Source organism: Colossoma macropomum, unplaced genomic scaffold, assembly GCF_904425465.1.
Source record: "Colossoma macropomum unplaced genomic scaffold, Colossoma_macropomum, whole genome shotgun sequence".
Lineage (NCBI taxonomy): Eukaryota > Metazoa > Chordata > Actinopteri > Characiformes > Serrasalmidae > Colossoma > Colossoma macropomum.
Genome location: NW_023494796.1, coordinates 4,864,385 through 4,886,397, shown reverse-complemented (window position 1 = coordinate 4,886,397; position 22,013 = coordinate 4,864,385). Strand labels below are relative to the sequence as shown.

The window sequence follows — 22,013 nt, the reverse complement described above, 5'->3', positions numbered from 1 at the left end:
ATCTGACATTAAGGTCACAAGGTCTCTAAAATTCCTGACTTTCCAGTCTCTATAAGCAATGGGCAGCTGTTGTTTAATTGTGTTACTTAAGCCATCAAACAAACATTGGTGTAATGGACTGGGACCTGTAATTCTGTCCAAAGTATCATCCCCATATTCTGTCAGCCCAGAATGTGCCAGAAAACATTCACAAAATTGAGTAGTATAAGCAGGTACAGATTCACCTTTTTCTTGTTTGCACTCAGCTATTGTAGCTCAGGAAGCAACATCTGACCCATGATCCTTAATGAAAGCCTCAATTACTTTTCTATGCTCATCTATGAGTTTTCGTCTGCAACTAGTTCATCGTGCAATTATTGTATCTCTCAGCAATATGTTGAGATAAAATAACACCTCATCCAATGGATGCAAGTTATATAATTGTCTTTTTACAATGCAACATACTAATGAAAGGAAGAGTACCCATAACCCAAGGGTGTTTAAAATCCTTACTTAATTTATCAAGTTGTTCTAAACTAAGGGGTATATGTTGGTCTTTTACACATCCTCCCCCTGTGGCTAAATGTGTGACTGTCCTCACCAATGGAGCACTTCATTTAAGATGGTTCATTATTATCAGAATCTGGTCCTGACTCACTATCCTGACTATCACTAGCCCTCAAATCTGGATATATTTTTGGACTACCTGGTGTTGGTGTAGGTTTACAGGGAACTACAGCCTGATTTGACTTTAGTTTCTCCTCCTTCAAATTTGTCGGATGCTTTTGTTGCAGTTTTTTATACGCTGACTCCAGCTTGTCAATTCTAGTTTTGAGATGTTATTTCTTGCTCATAGCATTTACGCTTAGCCTCCATAAATTGCCTAGTTTACATAACTGTTCATCTAATCTGACAATGAATACATCAACAGACCAATCAGGGACCTCCCTACCACCCCTCTGTGACTTTTCTCCGGCCATGGGCTTACAAACAACAGGCCAACAATAAATTCCTTCATAGTACTAGGAGAGGGGTCAGGCTAAGTATGGACCTAGTTTTTATGCCGTTATAATGTTATGAAACTATTGCTTTCACTCTTATTGCACAGATTTAGTGAAAGTGCATATTTTGGTAAATGATTAATCTCTCCAATTACATTACACATAACAATTTTGACCACTAATTTGTAAACAACACATGGTGTAATTTTCACTGGAATCCTGTCATTGAGATAATATCTTGAATATCTATTTTGCATAATATCTTGGCACATACTGTACATGTAAATTGTAATAAACATACCAAATATTCCTTGAAAAATGACTCTGAATGTCTTCTTTCAAATAGATGACCAGGCTTTTTAGGATTCAGTCCCTCCTGATGTCAATGTCATCAAACTACAACAAGGAAAAATCAAGATAGAATTTAACCGAATTATATGCCAACTTGTTACACATTATTGCTGCTGTACACATTTTATGTGTAGGAAAATGAGAACTGATTTCTTCATAGTTAAATAAGCAACTAGTTCTCTTAGTTGCTCGATATTGTGTTTATAACAAGCTGAGTGTTGTATTTATGAAGGAACTGTTTTTTTATCGAATCAATATAGTTTTAGTTTCATGGCTAATTACGGATAGTTGTGAAGGCTGTGTGTCGAGTCTCGTAGCTCACCTGGTAGAGCGAGGTATGAACAGATCAATGGGAGTGAGGTTGGTTTCTGTGTAGGCGACTGTCTGAAGATTACAAAGTGCCAATATATTTTGTTAAAGGTGTTTTATGCTGCCTCATATGTAAAAACATGAACAATATACTGTATATATACCTGATTTGTGTTTATAAAAACATCTTAAGAACTTGCAGTGTATTTAGTGCTGTGGTTCCTGTGAGTGACCCCCAAAAATACAAAAAGCTGAAAGAAGCTTCACATCTTTTCATCTGATTTTAAACTGCTCTTTTTTTTTTGCAAGTTGAACAATTAGCACTTTCATGTGTTTTCTCAAACTATAAATTATATGTACTGAGGAAAAAATCTAAATGTTTGTTTTAATACATTTAAGAAAATATAATAATTTGTTGTTTTTAACTATATAAAATTTCTCACAGTTCTTTATTCTTATTATTTTATTGATCATTTGATTGTTTATTGTTTGGTTAGTAGCATATCTCCAGATTTTCAATGACATTTTAGTTATTTGCTTATAAAATTAATAGTAAACTGTAAGACATTGAACAGCATGTATCAGATGTTTATGTAATATTTAGAAAGTATATAACCTGATATAAAAACACACACAACCACAGATAAAATAGTTACACAATAATAATAACAACGAAAAAACAAACAATAGACAAAATATGTCCATCCTTTATTCATATAACAGCAATAGGCTATAAGGCATTTCAAACTCATAGTATGAGAGACTCTTACATGTGCGGTGACGCTTGTTTAATGTAAAAACATAAAGTGTTTTATAACATTTTTAGAAAGTGAATTATTAACATGCATATTTATTATTAATATAAACCAAAACGTATTTAGCGCTAGAAACTTTTATTTTGAAAAACACTTCCGGTTGTGGTCGGACTCCGCTCGCTACTGTTGTTGTCTCCACACAGCGTTGTGTTTGGGGGAGACTCTGAAACGGAGACTCAGTCTGAGATTAAAGAGCTGTAAGTGCTGCTTTAAGCTGATTTCAGTCCTTATATGTCGGTGTAACTGACTGATGAGGGTCTTTAAATGTCTGTTAGAGCCTCATTGATGGAAACGCTGCTCATCATCGCTGCAGTGATTTAGAGGAGGAGCTGCTGTGATCGGGTTTGGGGAACTTATGTGTTTCTTCACGCTGTGTTTATTAATGTCTACCGTCTGAAATATTCAGATAGTTAATGTAAATATCTTAATTTGTGTGTTTGGGTGTCTCAGATGGTGGTTTGTAAATGGGCTGTATGTCTGAGGAGCCGCAGATGTGGCTTTTCCCTTTCTGTGTATGATATGGAGGTGTTTTTATAAGAATACACAAAGTTTAAAGTGGGGTTATACACTGGCTGCAGCAGCTGATCATGTGATTAAGTGATTATTCTTTTTTTGTATTTATTTGTAGCATATGGATTATGATGCTGATTATAATGCTGATTATATGTATAATCTTAAAATTAGTGTTTATTCAGTAGCAAATAACTCAGCCAATCTAGTGATGTCTTCTGGCTGTTATGAGTCTTTTAAGGTTGAATCTGATCCTCTACTTTACAGATTCATGGTGTTTTATAATGACATGAATTGCATATATTGACTTTCAGATGTTCTTTCAGTAAATTGTGAATCATGTGAAATTCACTGTGTTTTGGGACCTTTTATTAAAGAGGTGAACTTAAACACAAATAGCTGTTTATACTAAGCTGATGTCAGAGAAATTACATTGTTGGTAGTTTATTGTCTGTAGAATCAGCCTTTTGAAGACATGAGTATAAAATCTCTGGTAAATGTGATTCAGACAGCTGCTTTATGTTAGCCGGCTAACAGTTTGGGATAATAGCTGTTGTTAGTAATGGATTCTAGCTAGTGTAGCTAAATATAAACAAAGTCTATCAATTTCATCATCAAATATGAAAGAGTCCATTATATGTACAAACGTGGAGAATAAATAGTAGTTTGTTCTAGAACAATATGAAGTGCTTCCTGAGAGCTGTGAATGTCTAGGTGGGGTGAACATCAATGGCTGGTAGATCAAGAGCGGGTAGGAGTGTCTATGGTGGGTGTTTGAGGTGGTCTGTTTGGGGGGTTTGTTCTGGGGGGTTTGTTCTAGGGGGATGTAGTGTGGGAGAGCTTGATGGTCGAGTTCAGATGTGATGGGGCGGGTAGTCGTATTCATGATGGAGTTATTCTTCGTGCAGATCTTTGTGGTCTTAACAGCAAACAGTACTTCAGTACAATTAAATACAGATTCATCGGTGTTGGATGTGCCACTTGTGATGACGATGCTGAAACGGTGTCCTGTAGCCCTATTTTGTGCTAAATGACAAGTTAGGGCACCGCTGGTCAACTTATCTGTTAATGGGAATAGTTAAATGAGTAGAAGATGAACTGATCTCTGAAAGGCATAAAATTAATGATGAAACATTCTTTTCTATGTTTTAAGCAAGATCAGTGTGTTATTCTACTGTGCAGCAACACCTACACAAACATGACCTTCATGAAGGAATCATCAAAAGAAAACCTTTCCTGTATCCTCACCACAACGTTCAGCATCAGAAATTTGCAGAGCACCATCAAAACCACCCTAATGCATTTTAGAAATGAAGTTAAAATAGAACTTGTTTGGAGAAAAAAAGTGTGCAGGATTTCATGAAAAGAACACCTCTCCAACTGTTTAGCACAGAGGTGGATCAATTATGCTTTGGGCTTGTGTTACAGCCAGTGGCACTGGGAACATTTCACTGGTAGAGGGAAGAATGGATTCAGTTAAACACCAGCAAATTCTGACAGCAAACACCATACCATCTGTAAAAAAAAACTGAAGATGAAAAGAAGATGATCCTAAACACACCACAAAATCTACAGTGGACTACTTCAAGAGGCACAAGCTGAAGGTTTTGCAATGACCTAAACATCATCCAAAATCTGGGTTTGGACCTCAGAAGAGCAGTGTGTGCTAGACTCCCCAAGAATCTCACAGAACTGAAAGCCTTTTAGAAGCAAGAATGGGTAAAAAATCCCCCAAACAACAATTAAAAGACTCATTTACAAGCTGTGATACTTGCCAAAGGAGGTGTTACCAAGTTCTGACCATGCAGCGTGCCTAAATGTTTGCTTTAGACACTTTTTGGTTACTTTGAAACTGTAAATCATGCAAGTAATCTTGCCTAAAATATTAAAGAATTGCCATCTTTTAACTTTATGGCTTTTAGAAATCAGGTCATCTTTTACTCACTTAGTTTTTCACAGTAACAGAAATTTTGACCAGGGGTGGCCAAACTTTTGCAGCTGTATATGGACTTACAAGTGATTTATGATTGTTTTGCATAGATGCAGATTCAAAGACCGAGTTTTCAAGATACAGAAACTGATTTTCTGCAGAGATTTAGGTATCGCCTTTATAAAGGGTGAGTGCCTAAAGCTGTAGATGTATCTAGTCAGGTTCGTAAGTATTTGAACAATTAATTTTAATTTTGCCTCTGTACACCAACACAATGGATTTGAAATGAAGCAGTCATGATTTGATTGAAGTTTAGACTTTTATCTTTAATTCAAATGCTTTAGCAAAATTATTGCATTAACGTTTTAGACATTACAGCCATTTTTATGTAGTTCCTCCATTTTCACCGGCTCAAAATGTAATTTGATAAACTAACATTAAAAAACAACTACTCCAGTTACATCTGAGGAGTGAAAATGGAGGGACTGTGTAATATTTTTGCAGTATTTTTGCAAAACTCCTTGAATTAAAGCTAAGAATCTGAACTTCAGTCGCATATTGACTGCTTCATTTCAGTTCCATTGTGCTGGAGTACCAAGGCAAAATTACAAAAAAAAATCACTGTTTAAATACTTGTGGATCTGATTTTATACTATTTAAGACAATTCCAGATCACTGTTACTTTTAGTATATATACAGCTCGTAGGAGTTATAAAGAAAATCATCAACATTAGGAACTTCTGCTCAGAACTACACAGCCTTAATTCTCAGAAAATATTATCACACACACACACACACATCACAAGATCATTTCCAGTTGAAAAATGGACTGCAGATATAGAACAATCGTGTGAGCTCAACTTGCAAAACATACACAGTGACATGTTGACAGTTACCGTCACACCTTCTGGTTTTGTCCTTATATCCATCCTTTCTTGTTGGAGGTCATGGGGAAGTTCTCTGATATCCTGGGCTTTGGCATCCCCATCTGCCTCACTGTAGCAGTACTTAAAGAGGAATTCACCCATTTTTTAAAAAAAAATCTGCATTATTAAATGGTTAAGATGTGAACAGAGTCATTCAGTGTGGTTTGTTCTAAAACGCTTCGTTCTTGAGAAATTTAGAGTCAGAATTGTTCATAGTGGTGGTGATAGGTACCAGACATCTGAAGAGTGTAATTTCTCTAAAACAATGGTGTCCAATCTGATTAACAAAGTGCCACTGTGGCTCCTGGTTTTCATTCTAAACCAGCAGGACCACACATGACTCTTCTCTAATCATTTGGTCTCAGTCCTCAATTAACTGATCATGTGAGCTCCTGCATTGTTAGAATAAAAACACAGCCACACCGGCCCTTTATGGATAAGATTGGACAGCTCACTCTGAATGTTCCCTCGTACACGTTTATTACATAAAGTTTATATAGTCAGTTATACAGTGTGTGAGAATGTCCTCTCTATAAGGATCACACAGTTCCTCCGACACAGCTGTGTCAAAACAGTCTTTCAGAGCCTCTTCACTTCTTTCAGAGACCATTTCTTCACTGTGCAGGTGACAGTTGGCTCCCCCATGTACAAGTGGTTTGTTCACACGCAGAAGATGAACCAAGTTATGATTTGATTTTCCAAGGGGAGGGAGAGGTGATGAGTTATATGCCTCCTTGGTGTTGGCATAAAACAGATACAGTATTGTATTGTCTCTGGTGTGACATGTTACATACTGTGTGAAATTTGTCAGAGTGGAGGATGGAGAATCATGGTTAAAGTCCCCAGAGATCAGAATGAGGGCCTGTGGGTGCTGTGTCTGCAGCCTGCTTACAGCTGCGTGCAAGGTGTCGCAGGCAGCATCAGCGTTAGAACATACAGCTGATCCCTACTGTAAACAATAGGGCTCTGTACGGGATCTCCAGACGTGGTCATGAACAGAGAAAAAAGTAGAGCAAGGACCAGGGCAAACTGTACAAGTTTGGTGTCTATAGTGCAAAAACCCTTGGCAAACAATCAGAAAGTATAAATACTTAAAAAAGAAAAGGAGAAAACTACAGAAAGTAAGAAAAAAGCTCAAAGTGAGCTGGAGCTGCCGCAGCAGGCTGCCACTCATGAGGCGCCATCTTGATGCAGGCCGTGCATCAAGACCACAAAGCATTTTGGTGCAAGGTGTATGGGTTTAAATATACAATAATAAAATATCTGAACTGACAAATGCATTTCAATTACAATAATCTGGTCTCAAATTTCGGTAAATCTAAGACTTTAGCAGGTTTAAGATAAACCTCAGTTAAACCTGATATACACCACCATCTAGTGGCAGATGTGTGATGTGTGTTAGGTGACACCATATTTGGGTTTAGTTTAATCCACAGCTGCGGAGAACACAGTAGTGAAGTTTAAGAACCCACTTTCTCAGGTTTAAACTCAGGTTAAACTCTAAACCACAGATAAGCTAATGATGGTTCAATTTTTCCTTTATGTTTAACACAGAAAACAATAGAACTACAGAAAAAACACAATGTGGATCTCCCTTCATACAGTTGTATGTGAAGGTTTAGGAATGTTTTAGGTAAATTATAAATTACACTTTTGTTCATTTTTCAAATGAAAGTAAATGCAACATTAGCATGGAGCAAACAAATTCATGTTCATATATATTTAATACAATGTTACCATTTATTTGCTGAGTTTACTACAAACAACAGCTTCAGAAAGGTAGGACATCTTGTAAAAACAACAAAGGGATTTGTTAATTCTCTTTATTTAACTCAGAATAGTACAAAGAAAAGACTTCAAATGTTGTCACTGATTAACTTTGTCCAACTGTATTTTTGAAAATATAAATACGTTCAGAATTTAATTCCTGCAGCATACTAAAAAGTTGGGAAAGAGGCCTTTTTAGCACTGTTATATCACCTTTCTTTTTAATTACAATTTTTTAATCATTTGGGAACTGATGGTACTAATTGTACCATAGTACCTTCATAATTGTACAATGGTACTAATTGAAATTGTACTAATTGTTTTTGCTTGATACAAGACTTGATGCTCAACAGTCTGTGGTTGTTGTTGCCTGATGCTCCTATTCATTATATGTCATACACTTTCAATACAGGAATGATCCGGACTGCAGACAGGCCATTCAAGCACACACACTCTATGTCTACGCAGCCATGCTGTTGTAGCAAATGCAGAATGAGGCCTGGCATTGTCTTGCTGAAATAATCATGGGCTTCCTAAGAGAAGACATTGTCTTGATGTTCTGATACACTCCTCTGCGTCAATGGTACCTTCACATGTATGCAAGTCACTCACACCGTTGGCACTGATGGCCCCATACCATGAGAGATCTTGGCTTTTGGACCTTTTGCTGATAAAAAGTCTTGATGCTTTATTCTTGGGCATGAAAAACTCCATTTTTTCACAAAACACAGCTGAAACATGGACTCATCTGCACAGCACACATTTCTTTGAGACCATCTGAGATGAGCTCGGGCCCAGAGAACTTGGCAGTGTTTCTTCATAGAATTGATGTGTGGCTTTTTCCTTGCATAATAATAGAGTTTCAAGTTGCACTTGTTGATACTGCAGTTGACTGTGTTAAGTGATAACAATTTTCTGAAATACTCCTGAGCCCATTTGGCTATATTTAACACAGCAGAATGACCGTTTCTCATGCAGTCCTGTCTGAAGATTCAAAGGTTGCACACATTTGTAGCAAAAGCGGTTTTAATGTGTATGAATTTCATCAAACTATTGCATTTGATGTTAATTTACAGTAATTAATATTATAGTTAAAATACAATATCTTTTATGAAAGGAATTTTTAAGGTCGAATTGTCTATGATGTCATCGCTATAACAGTCACTGTCACTGGTGTTATGTTCAGATACAGAGGGGTTACACATTCAACAGTGGTTTCTGGCCTTGACCTACATGGACATCTTGCATTGAGAAATGTTAAAATCTGATAATCTTTCCATGTTGGTGATACTTGTGCATAGTACTACACAGTATGCCAGTGCATCACTGTTGCCATGCCAAGCAAATCTTCCAACAGGTCTATGGCAGTGAGGTGGAGGGTTTTGCTTTGCCTAACTGGCCAGTCTACTAGCATTTTTCAAAAGATATTTCTTGGTCTTCCAGAACTTTCAATAGTTGTCCTTACGGTTCATTGCTTAAGGCCATTTCAAACACCGAACGTTTATAAGCAGGAAGCGTTCTGATTAATTTTATATTTTTTTTCTGTTTTGTAAGTGTCAATTACCTATAGTTTCAAATAAGTCCATGGTGTAAACCCCCTAGAAGTTTTGAAAGACCACAATTTATTTTGCTCTGAAACTGTCTATACATGACTTGGATTAAGGCCTAATAAGAAAATAAGCACTGAGAACTTAGCAAAAAAATACACATACAGCAAAATTCTTATCTCAGCTCTTTAATGACCTTGCAAAGCAGAGGATCCAGTTACGTTCAGTGGGAAAAATATGACAGTTGTACATAGAATAAAGCATATTGAGTTTGGGATCACTTTGTTTACCACAGTATGTAATGGTGGTGGTTTTTGAATAATCCCAGTCATTTTAGCTAAGAAGAAATGCAATGTAGCTAGTATCTGCATAGTGACATGACTTCAGTGGTCTATGCGTGTATTTACGGAGTTTGAGTAATTTCTCGTCAGATGGAAGTTCCTTACACTTTCTGCCGGTTGATGTAATTCTTGATTTGGATTAGACTAGTTTTGTTGCATTGCAAATTAAGTTTTACATTTTCTTTTTTTTTTTTCCAGAAATGAATGATGTCCTGTTTCAAGTTTTCTCCTGCACTTTCCTACTCAGCTTAAGTGTGCTTCTTTAGACACCACAGGACATTCCACCAAGCGGAAAGTTAAGCTGCTGAAACAGGTGATTATATAAGAATATGGCATCCAGAAGACGTTCTGGTACTTTGCAAATGTCATTTGGTACCCCTCACATGAACATATCTCACACACAAACACAGGAACACAGCAACGAGAGAAATCAATACTGCTTGGAGTGTGGGAAGAGTTTTACTAAACAGAGTCATCTCAGAACACACCAGCGCATTCACACGGGAGAGAAGCCGTATGACTGCTCAGAGTGTGGGAAGAGTTTTACTGAACGGAGCACTCTCCGACAGCACCAGCGCATTCACACGGGAGAGAAGCCGTATCACTGCTCAGAGTGTGGGAAGAGTTTTACTAGACAGAGTAAACTCAAAATACACCAGCGCATCCACACAGGAGAGAAGCCATATCACTGCTCAGAGTGTGGGAAGAGTTTTAGTCAAAAGAGTAATCTTGAACAGCACCAGCACATTCACACAGGAGTGAAGCCATATCACTGCTCAGCATGTTGGAAGAGTTTTACTACACAGAGTACCCTCAAAATACACCAGCGCGTCCACACAGGAGAGAAACCGTATCACTGCTCAGAGTGTGGGAAGAGTTTTATTAAACAGAGTCATCTCCAAACACATCAGCGCATTCACACAGGAGAGAAGCCGTATGACTGCTCAGAGTGTGGGAAGTGTTTTACTGAACGGAGCACTCTCCGACAGCACCAGCGCATTCACACGGGAGAAAAGCCCCATCAGTGCTCAGACTGTGGGAAGAGTTTTGCTAGACAGAGTAAACTCAAAATACACCAGCGCATTCACACAGGAGAGAAGCCGTATCACTGCTCAGAGTGTGGGAAGAGTTTTATTAAACAGAGTAATCTCCAAACACACCAGCGCATTCACACAGGAGAGAAGCCGTATCACTGCTCAGAGTGTGGACAGAGTTTTAGTCAAAAGAGTAATCTTGAACAGCACCAGCACATTCACACAGGAGAGAAACCGTATCACTGCTCAGCATGTTGGAAGAGTTTTGCTACACAGAGTAGTCTCAAAATACACCAGCGCGTCCACACAGGAGAGAAACCGTATCACTGCTCAGAGTGTGGGAAGAGTTTTAGTCAAAAGAGTAATCTTGAACAGCACCAGCATATTCACACAGGAGTGAAGCCATATGACTGCTCAGCATGTTGGAAGAGTTTTACTACACAGAGTAGTCTCAAAATACACCAGCGCGTCCACACAGGAGAGAAACCGTATCACTGCTCAGAGTGTGGACAGAGTTTTACTACACAGAGTAATCTCCAAACACACCAGCGCATTCACACAGGAGAGAAACCATATCACTGCTCAGAGTGTGGGAAGAGTTTTAATCAACAGGGTCATCTCAAAACACACCAGTGCATTCACACGGGAGAGAAGCCGTATGACTGCTCAGAGTGTGGGAAGAGTTTTACTGAACAGAGCACTCTCCGACAGCACCAGCGCGTCCACACAGGAGAGAAACCGTATCACTGCTCAGAGTGTGGACAGAGTTTCAGGTTTTCAAAGACTGTAAAGACACACAAGTGCGCTAAGAGCTGTGGTGAAAACCAGGAGTAATAAGTGTAACCTTAACACATTCTGGGAGTAAACGTTTGGAGGAAACGGTAATTGTAGGTCAGATTTCAAAATATTTTTAGAGGAAAACCATCTCTTGTTGATTTACCCTTTTTGTAAAACATAATCATTGTGTTTTCCTGTACTGAACAACGTCAAGCTCATACACACAATGATGTGGTACTTTAGATTCCCCCAAAATGTGTTTTATATGTATTATACGTATATAAAAATCAAGAAGCTCTACATTCAATAATATAAGACTCTTTACTTTCTAGGGTAGTTGATCTAAGCTGGTACAGTGTTTCTGATGCAATGGTTCATCCTTCTCTCTCTCCCTCTCTCTCTCAGCCTGCTGCTTCATTCTTGAAGCTTTTGTTTAATTAAGCCTTTCCATGTGAGGTAATGTGTGTTTTTGTGAACATGTTTACCTACATCTACATGTTTTCCCTTTTGTGTGAAGTAAGCCATGATATGATGTAAACCTCTAAGATTTAATAGCTACCTTCTCAAATTATTATTAATTTAGAACTACCCCTAAAGGCAAGAACTCTTGATGACCACCCAGAGAGTTCAAGAATCATGCCCATGCTATGCTCTGAAACAGAGAAATGGATTTTCCTGAAAGACTCTGCTTCTGTCATGTCCACAGTGCCATGCAGTAGCTGAATCATTGAATTATTTTTTTTTTGGTTTCAGAAATTTCAGTTATTGAAAGGGTTTTCCTTGTGAGTTGTCATGAATATGTTGCTCCCTATTAGAAACTGTCAAAAGCTAACTAAGATTTAGTTACCCAGACAATAAATGTACACTGTGTCTGATTAGGGCCAAATGTGGTACCGCATCCAGTCCGGATCCTCAAAGCAGAGCTGGCCTGGTGTCTTTTTGCACAACGGCCAAATAATGGAACTGCTTTACCCAAATGTGAAATGGACCCTGTTCAGAAGAGGTTCAAGCTCAAGTTGATACTAGCAGCTGTCTCTGAAATGAGTCCTGCCCTGATTTATTGCATTTGCACCAGATCCATTCCAGAGTCGTGGTTCTACACTGTAGTCTGGGGTTCAATCTCCAGCCTGGGCAAGCACTCTACACTATACCAATGAGAGTCCTGGGGCAAGACTCCTAACACTACCTTCGCCTGCCTGTATAAAAAGGATGAAATTGTAAGTTGCTCTGGATAAAAGTGTCTGCCAAATGCCTTAAATGTAAAATGTAAAGAGTCAGTAACAGTTCCATATGCCACATAATTATTCACAAATCATTAAATTATGAATGTTTTCAGCAAAGTGAATTCTAAAAGGAAAAAGATTTATTGAACATCATGTTTTCAACACAGCATTTTTTGAAAAGTTAGTTCAAACAATATAAAATACTACAGTATAAAATGATTCCAGCCAATTTTGTTAAGTGTTAATGTAATTACTAGCCTCTTAACAAATCATTACTGGTATGTCACAATTTATATATCCATTGGGCCCTAATCCAAATGCTGGAATTCAGATAACTTAAAATGCTTGCAGTTCATCATTGCTGTGTTTGACAGCTGAATGGTGAACTGAATCTTTATGACCAATACAAATAAACAAAACATAGTGAATTAATAGGTGAATGTGTTAGCATAACATTTCCAAAGCTGTCATTAAGGAAGCTCATTATGTACACTTTTCATCGAGTTTCTGCTTCAGCCAACATCAGCAAGAAGTCAGGAACCAAACCTGTTGTCTTAACTGTATTCCCGTACACAGCATGTTCATAACTTTACTGAAAACACGGCTGTCACTATCGATTATATTGTTAATTGAGTTGTGTTAATTGAGTCTAGTGATTAATTTGATTTTTGATATGTACACCGAAATTGAAATGGAGTTATGACATAACTGAAGTTTGAGGAAAGACCACACCTAAAACTCCTTCTCAAATCCAGCTTCCTATACTCATGATGAAATTTCGCACCGACCCTGCTTCATGCTACTCACCTGCTGTCGTCTTGTCATGGACCTCGACGTTGTCGCATCCGATGACGACCTCTTTGGTGATAGCCAGCATCTTTCATCCCAGGAATCCGCACGTCCTGCACCCAGGCTCAAGTCCGTCATTGCGGTTCCTAACATGCCTGATGCCTTGGCTTCCTCATCTTGCCATGGCAGCTCTTGTATGGTGCGCAGCAACTCTCCAAGGTCTCTTCGATAGTCTAGATGACTATCTTTCAATCATCTTAGACCTCGCCGTTCGATTTGGAGGGTCAGGTTTCTGTGATTACCATCGTCTGTTCTCGGCCCGTGCATGAGCCCGTCTTCAGCAGTGGAACATTTCTACATATTGGGGCTACCTGGGTCTTGAGCTCTACTGTCATGTATTCGCTGGTCAAACTGCTCTCTCCTGTGAGCTCTGAGGTTGCCCGTCTCACCCTGCTTCCTCCTGCACTCTCGTTACTCCACCCCTTCCCACTCGCTGCCCTGCCGTAAGCTCTGCTCCCACTGCGCCCCTATCTTCATGACTTCCAGTTCCTGCGACAGCCGCAGGCTTCTGCTTTTCCTTGGGGAAAAGCAATTCCTGTCAATGCCTCTGCTCTCGCTGCTGACCTCTCCCTCCATCCTGATCATTCCTTCATCTCTTATTTGCTAGATGACCTTGTATTCAGCTTTTCTCCAGGACTCGCTGTGCTTCCTGCCTCTTCCCTTTCGTGTCGCAACCTCCTCTCTGCTCTGTCTGAGCCTGATGTCGTGTCTTCCCTTTTGGCCAAAGAAGTTTCGGAAGGTTTTATGATCGGCCCTTTCACTTCTCCTCCCTTCTCCACTTATCTTGTCAATCCTGTCAGCGTTGCCACTTGTAAAATTTCTGGCAAGAAACGTCTCATCATCGATTTGTCTGCCCCTCATGGCTCCTCAGAACCATCCATCAAGTGAAGTTTGCTGGGAAGGCAGATTTACAGTTCGTCTCGCCTTCGACTGCAAGAGCAGCCCCAAGATGTTCGACACCCTGGCTGAAGCCTTCTGTTGGTTCCTGCTGAATGTTTGCAGACTACCCCATGTACTCTACCTCCTTGATGACTTCCTCATGGTGGTCTCCCCTTTCCTTCCCACCTGCGTATGGCCTTTGTACCCTCTCCTCTGCATTTCAGCGTCTCGGTGCCCCCCTCTCTCCCGAGAAGTCAGTGGGTCCATCTACGTCTCCCGAGTTCCTTGGCATTCAGCTAGATTCAGTCTTGTTCCAGGCTTCCCTTCCACCCGATAAGCTGGAATGCATTACTGCTGCCCTGTCAGAATTTGTTCCCTCACTCCAACACCGCCTCTCCTTGGATGATGCATGTATCTCAGAACTCAGCTTCTGGCTCTTCCTTCTCCAGCACTGGAATGGCATCTCTTTCTTCTATGAAGACGCTATCCTAGTCCCTGAAGATCTGCAACTATTCACCAATGCAGCTCCCTTGATGGGCTTCGATGGCTTCTACGGTGGCCGCTGGTCTTCTCCTTGGCCTTCAGAGTTTGCTTTGATTTCTCTTGAATCAGGCGATTTCTCTGCCTTGTGGGAACTCTACCTGGTCATCATTGCTGCACTCCTTTGGTGACATGAATGGACAAGACAGATTCTCATCCACTCCGACAACTCCACAGTTGTTCATACAGTCAACAAAGGACGTTCTAAATCCTTAACACTCATGCCATTCCTACGTTGTCTTACTCGGCACTCAGTCCAACATCAATTTATTCTTCACGCCATTCACATCCCAGGCCATTCGAATGCTATTGCTGACTCTCTCTCTCTCATTTTCATGTCCATATTTGGACTCCATCCTCCAACTGACCAGAACAAAACCAATTTGGTAAAAGCGTTCCTCTGTACTTCTTTAAAATTAACTCTTATCTCAGCCCATATGAACCTCTGGCACTGCTACTCCTACTCAGGCTCTATCAAAATGCCTAGGAGTCAGACCCACTTTTCATCACAGAAACCGGACTCTGTTGTCTCCCATTGCTGGTTCCACAAACTCTTATGCCTAGTACTCTCATTATCCGGTTACCCTCCAGAGCGATTTTCTGCTCATTCCTTCAGAATCGGAGCAGCTTCTTCTGCTACTTGCCAAGGGCTCCCCCATCATACGGTTCAACTGCTCAGATGATGGTCTTCACAAGCTTACCACGGCTACATACAATGGCTGGCCTCCATTTAATCTGGAGTTTTTGGGGGTCGGCCTTCTCGTGACCCACAGAAGCCGTACTGAATTCAAAATTCCTCAGAGTTCCCCTCCTCTCATTATTTCATTTACCAAGGCGTGGTCTGCATTCACAAAATAGCTATTATAATTAAACACTGAAAATACATGATAAGACCGAGTCTGCTACCAGAGGAGTACTGGGATTACTGTCCAGTTTAGAGTCTGACCAATACATTGGTTGGCCCAAATCGGTATAAGAAGCTGGCTCTCCATCAGGACCTGGTGGAGAGGCAAAATGTGTTTGAAATTAATGATAATCAAAGACGTTTATGTTAATGTAAAATCATGACTAAAATCATTTGTATTTGCACTCTACCATTAAGCTTCTTTGCTTGTCAAGCTGAGTAAAATATGTAAAAAAATAAATTAACCAATTAAAAAAATTCAATAACTCATGAGTACTTACAAATATTGAAGTTAATTCAATATATAAAAGATGAGACACAACAACAAACACAACTTTAAGTGAACTGCGCTATTATTCTTTTCTTCTTCTTTTTTCCTATTCTTCTATTTTTGCCAAAAAAGAAAAAACTCATATTACCTACTGTGCTTCAGAGTCAGGAACTATCTAAAAATTGCAAGAACAATTATTATTATCAGTAGAAGTAGTAGTCGTAGTACTAGTAGTAGTACTTTTAGTATCTTTGTAAATGCACCTCCTGATGCTTCTGAACATATCAGCAGATATACATATATAGACAATAATAATGCTAATTGTTGCAACATGGTCTAGTCAACATAAAAGAGAGACATCCGTGTCTTCCCAGTTCCCCAACTCACACATAATACCCGATTGTAATTCTAATACATGTGCAAATATTTAAAATATAAAATAAGACTTACTTCAGAATTCAGCAGCAAACTTTACGCATTAAACTGACGACTGCATATGACTAAGTGGGAGAAAGGGGAGGGGAAAATTTTAAATGAGATCTGGCCCAAATGTGTTCTGAGTCTGCTATGCGGTAGACTGTTTAGGGCCGTTAACGCTGAAGTCCGCAGTGCAGATCCGACTGCTAGGAGGATTTTGTGATCGCCAAGGTAATCTGGCCGGAACGTGCGGGCTGTCTGTGTCATCTCATATAACATTGAATTTGATGTTTTTATTCTTTTTTTCCTCTTTATTTTTCTTCATTTAGAAGACTTAAGTCTACAAAAAACAAATGTTTTCTTTTAGTGGTCAGACAGAGGATGTAATTCCAGCATTAATAGTGTATTCTTAATAGCCTGTAAAGAATTGTATAATCAAAATATTTTTTTATTTTTCTTCTTTTTGAAATGTATATTCTTTCATGTAAATAGAATGTTCTAGCATAAGAAATATTGTAGATTGTAGTAATATTATTGTATGTTTGCCAAATTGACTTTTCACAAATTATACTGCTCGTCTGAATGTGAGTTATCAGAACTATCAATGACGTGGTCCTTTTCCTGCTGCTACACAGTGCCCTCAACAAATATTGGCACCCCTGGTAAACATGAGCAAAACAGGCTGTAAAATAAAATCTGTATTGCTGATTCTTTTGATTTTTCATTCAAAATATTAACACATATATAACATTTGAATTAGAAGAACTAAATAAAACAAATCTTATCAGGAAATAAATATTTTCCTCAAATGTGTATGTGCCACAATTAATGGCACCCCTTCAGTTAATTCTTTGTACAGCCTTCCTTTGCAAAGATAACAGCTCTGAGTCTTCTCCTACAATGCGACTGTGATAATGAGAATGGAGAACACATGGCAAAGTATCTGAGACCGTTCCTCCATACAAAACTTCTACAGATTCTTCAGATTTTGAGGTCTACACTGTGGACTCTCCTCTACAGGTCAGCCCACAGGTGTCCTTTGGAGTTCAGGTCAGTGGACTGGAGTGAACATGGCAAAACCTTAATTTAGTTTTTAAGAAACCATTTTTGTGTTGTTTTTGAGGCATTCTTTGGATCATCATCCTCCTGGAAGTCCCAAACTGTGGCCCAGTTTAAGCTTCCTGGCTGAGGCAGTCAGGTTTTGACTTCATTTCTGCTGCTGCATGATGGAGTCTGTGATAATATGTTTCGGAATAAATTGTCCAGGGCCTTTGGAAGCAAAACTGCCTACCAACATCAGAGATCCGCCACCTTACTTCGTAGTTGGCATGAGGTAATTTTCTCCATGGGTATCTTTGTGGCCATGCCAAACTCCCCTCCAGCATTTATATTTTAATGTCTCACAGTTTATTTTAGCATCTGCCAGCTTTGTTCCTGCATTCACTCTGGCAAGTTTATATTAGTGTTTCAAGGTTTCGATCTTGCAGCCCCCTGGCAGGTATATTTTAGTGTCTATTAGCAATGTTCCTGCAGCCCAACTGACAGGTATATTTTTGTGTCTCCCAACTTTGATTCCTGCAACCCCACTGGCAGTTGTAGTTTAGTGTCTACCAGCTTTGATTCCTTAATTCCCTCTTGCAGGTTTATTTTAGGGTCTCCCACCTTTGATTCCTGCAGTCCCATGTGCAGGTTTCATGCATCCTTCCGGCTCTAAAGCCAGGAACTCCATCTCCCAGAACCCTCAGGGAGATCATGTGACTGATCACACTCCACAGAACTACAATCATTGCTTGAAGTCACACGAAAATTAATCTCTTCCACCTGTATCTCTTGTCATGTGATCCATTAGAGTTAGTATGAAGCCTTGGCTTTTAGCTTAGGTACTTTGTGAGGTATTGCTTCTACTTTTGAGAAATACTGAGCATTTTATTTAATTGCCCTTTGTCTGTTATGATCTTGCCTTGGACTCTTTGACTTTGCCTTTTGCCCTTTGGATCTGGTTGCCTGGTTTGTTATGTTTGTCTTTTTTTGTTTCTTGGCCTTTCTGGATTTGACCCATGCCTGTTCAACAACATTGTGTTTTGCCAAACGTGTTTACAATAATGCCTTATGTGTCTGACTGGGTCAGTACCTCAGCTACAATGCAGACAGCAGACTATGAGGCTTTCCAAAAGGCTATCGCCAATCAACGTAACTTGCTTGGACAACATCGATAGGTATTAGCGGATGTTACTCCGTATTAGTTACTTACACAGTAGCAGGCTGAACAGCAGTCTCAACTACTCCATTTTGTTGCTAATGTTAAAGAACTAACAGCCCAACTGCAAGCCCTAAGTACATCCAGTAAGAGTGAGAACGCTGCTAATACTCCCACACTGTTGAGTCTACAAGTTCAGTTTTTTCTTTCAGCAAGCCAGGCAAGTTTGATGGTAACCCTGAGAAATGCTGAGGATTTTTGTTACAATGCTCATTTTTTTAACAACTCTCCATCAAGCTCAGATTAGGCAAAGATTTTTTTTTCACATCCCGCCTTTGTGACAGAGCAATAGAATGGGTTACCGCTATCTGGCCAAAGGTTCAGACTCTATCATACGGACAATTTTTGAAGGAGTTCCGCCTAGTTTTTGATTATCCTCATGAGAGTAAAGTCAGTGGTGAACATTTGACCAAGCTTTGCCAAGGAAACATTCAGTTTCAGATCGGCAGCTGGAAGTGGCTGGAATGGGCCAGCTTTATTGGTTATGTTTCGTCAAGGACTGAATTCTGAAATACTTTCCAAATTATCCTGTAGGGGTGATCAACCTAGATGAACTAATTTCTTTGGCTATTTGTCTAGACCAGCTCCTACGTAACCGTAAATGTTCCAGCACCAAGAACAGAATTAAATTGGTGAAGACAAAGTACCTGAGGAATTGATGCAGTGCGATACCTCCTGCCTCTCAGCTGAGGAGAGGCTTCATCGCGTCCAAAAGGACTGTGCTTCTACTGTGGCAGCATGGGTCATGTTCTATGTGAGTGTCGAGCACGTCCACCAAGTCCTCTGGCACCGCCCCCTGAAAAGCGCATGGAGTATGTGGTGAGTGTTCCCACAAAGGGATTGGTTTCAAAATCTTTTTTTATGTTTGCAGTTATTACAAAGAATCCTCTTCTGTCGTTTCAGCCCTGATTGATTCCGGAGCAGAAGGAAACTTCATTCAGATAATGGACTAACTGCAAATTCCAGTGACACCTCTGAAGACCCCTTTGCATGTTGCTGCTCTGGATGGAAAACTTGTAGGAACTGGAGTCATCACTAGGAGAACTGAATTAATTAGACTATAGTGCTCTATATAGCAAACAGATTTTCTTTTCAGCCTTAGACTCATCAGAGTTTTCTGTAATTTTAGGGCTCCCTTGGTTAGAACTACATAATCCACACATCTCCTGGGCTACCTGTAAAATAACCACATGGTCTGAGTACTGCCATGTAAATTGCATTACTTATCCTGCTATTCCTGTTCGATCCATTTCAGTTGAGAGCCCTGATACTGACATTATCTGTAATATACCTGATGAGCACTCTGATCCTCAGGACGTTTTTAGTAAAGGTAACGCCACAGAACTACCTCCTCACTGTCCCTTTGATTGCGCGATAGACCTTTTTGAGAATGCCACCTTACCTAAATCTTGCGTTTATTCCTTAACACAGAGAAGGAGCGTGCTATGAACACCTACATAGAGAAGGCTTTGGGGCAAGGGTTCATCAGACCTTCTATTTCTCCAGCAGCTTCAGGGATTTTTTTTTTTGTTAAGAAGAAAAATAGTGCTGTTCTCCCTTGCAAAGACTACTGTGGTTTTCTTTTAGAAGAAAAGGTAAATGAAAAAAGGTGTTGATTTGCCCATCCACATCTGCAAGTCAACAGCTTTGCATTTTATATTGTAAAGAGAGAAACATTCTGCCAGATGCTCCAAAAGTTAAAAGAAACTGGTGGAGTTTTAACACTGTAGATATTCCAGTTAATATAGGCTCTGTACTTTGGGCTACTGTTGTTTTCAATTTGACACAATCTGTTAGACAAAAAATTATTAATATCAATGTAAAAATCTTAGACTTATTAAAATCAAATGAACATGAAATTGTTGATGTTCTTGCTAAAATACAAAACATTATGGTTTTCCAATATTTGGCATTATATGGAAGAATTATAGACTTTACAGTATGAATTTTATCACAATGCCCTCATTTTCTGAGAGAAATGTGTGGCAGCAACTGTGGTCTTTATATGTGCTTCTTTATAAAGGCAGTGTTATTTGATGTTCCACTAAATCCATTTTGCCAGAACCGAATGAGTGATTATCTGTTGTATGAACTTCTCCATCAAAATATATTACAGTGAATTCTTAAATAAACACAAAGTCACAGAAACACAGAAAAGAAACACATTCTGCTTAAAGAAATTTACACTACAGCTTTATTATTTAAAACCCCTTGAATTTACTGTATAGCTGTAGCTTATAGTGCCATCTGCACATTTTCAACTTATATTTAAACTAAATCCATTGTATCTTGAAACATTTTAGATGAAATTAAATAGAAGAGTATGATGTGAGGGGTGTGCAAGTTTTAGTCCAGCACTGTTTGGTAGCTTTCTTGCTATAACAGAATTCAGCTCAACAATAGATGACTTTCCAAACTGTGGTGGACGCCACCCACCAAGAGTGGAGCTAAGCCCCCTGGTTTAAAGAGATTGTCATAAAGTCAAATAACTGCATGCCCTGATATTTCTATGCTGTCTCAGTAGACATTTAATATGTATGGAAATCAGCCATGAGAAAACATGCAGGATAAAAAGTTCTATGAATCGCAGTGCAATTTAGTATTTATTGTATGAATGTGAAGTTTCACATCTTTTCATCTTATTTTAAACTGCTATTTTCTTACAAGGTGAACAAATATCATTTTTGTGTCTTTGTTTCCAAACAATAAATGATATGTACTGAGGAAAAAGATCTTTGTTTTAATGTTTAATACATTTAAGAAAATATAACAATTTGTTGCTTTTAACTATATAGAATTTTGCATAATTCTTTACTCTGATTATTTGATTGATAATTTGATTTATTGTTTCGTTAATAATTTATAACCATATTTTCATGTCATTTTATTTATTTGCTTATATATTTAGTAGTAAATTGTAAGATATCAAACAGTATGTATCAGATGTTGATGTAATATTTAGAAAGTATATAACCTGATATAAAAACATAAGTAAATAGAGTGTGTATGGAGTGCTGGGTGTACAGAGTGTACCATCATTACTTCACCCCATAGCATATCTAGGACTTTTAAACAATTACCAACAATTTTCAACAATTACCTTTAATGAAGACATTTTTTCACACACAACCAAAGATAAAACATTTACGAACCGACAAATGATGTCCATCCTTTATTAATATAAAAGCAATAGGCTATTAGGCATTTCTGACTCATAGTATGAAAGACTCCTACATGTGCAGTGATGCTTGTTTAATGTTAAACCATAAGGTGTTTTATAAAATTTTCAGAAAGTGAATTATTAATGCCTGGGTTCAATTCTCGGCCGGGCGGCCAGGGTCATTTCTGTGTGGAGTTTGCCTGTTCTCCCCGTGTCTGCGTGGGTT

The 22,013-nt window shown here is 38.9% G+C and overlaps 1 protein-coding gene and 1 pseudogene across 1 annotated transcript; both read left to right on the top strand.

The window, feature by feature from the left end:
• Window positions 1–2,554: 2,554 nt before the first annotated feature.
• On the top strand, window positions 2,555–11,407 carry LOC118817139 (zinc finger protein 658B-like). The gene is made up of 2 exons (XM_036583852.1): window positions 2,555–2,652; window positions 9,675–11,407. The coding sequence occupies exon 2, from the start codon at window positions 9,806–9,808 to the stop codon at window positions 11,342–11,344; it is 1,539 nt and encodes a 512-aa protein (XP_036439745.1). The 5' UTR covers window positions 2,555–2,652; window positions 9,675–9,805; the 3' UTR covers window positions 11,345–11,407.
• Window positions 11,408–14,188: 2,781 nt separating this feature from the next.
• On the top strand, window positions 14,189–15,571 carry LOC118817012 (annotated as a pseudogene).
• Window positions 15,572–22,013: the final 6,442 nt, after the last annotated feature.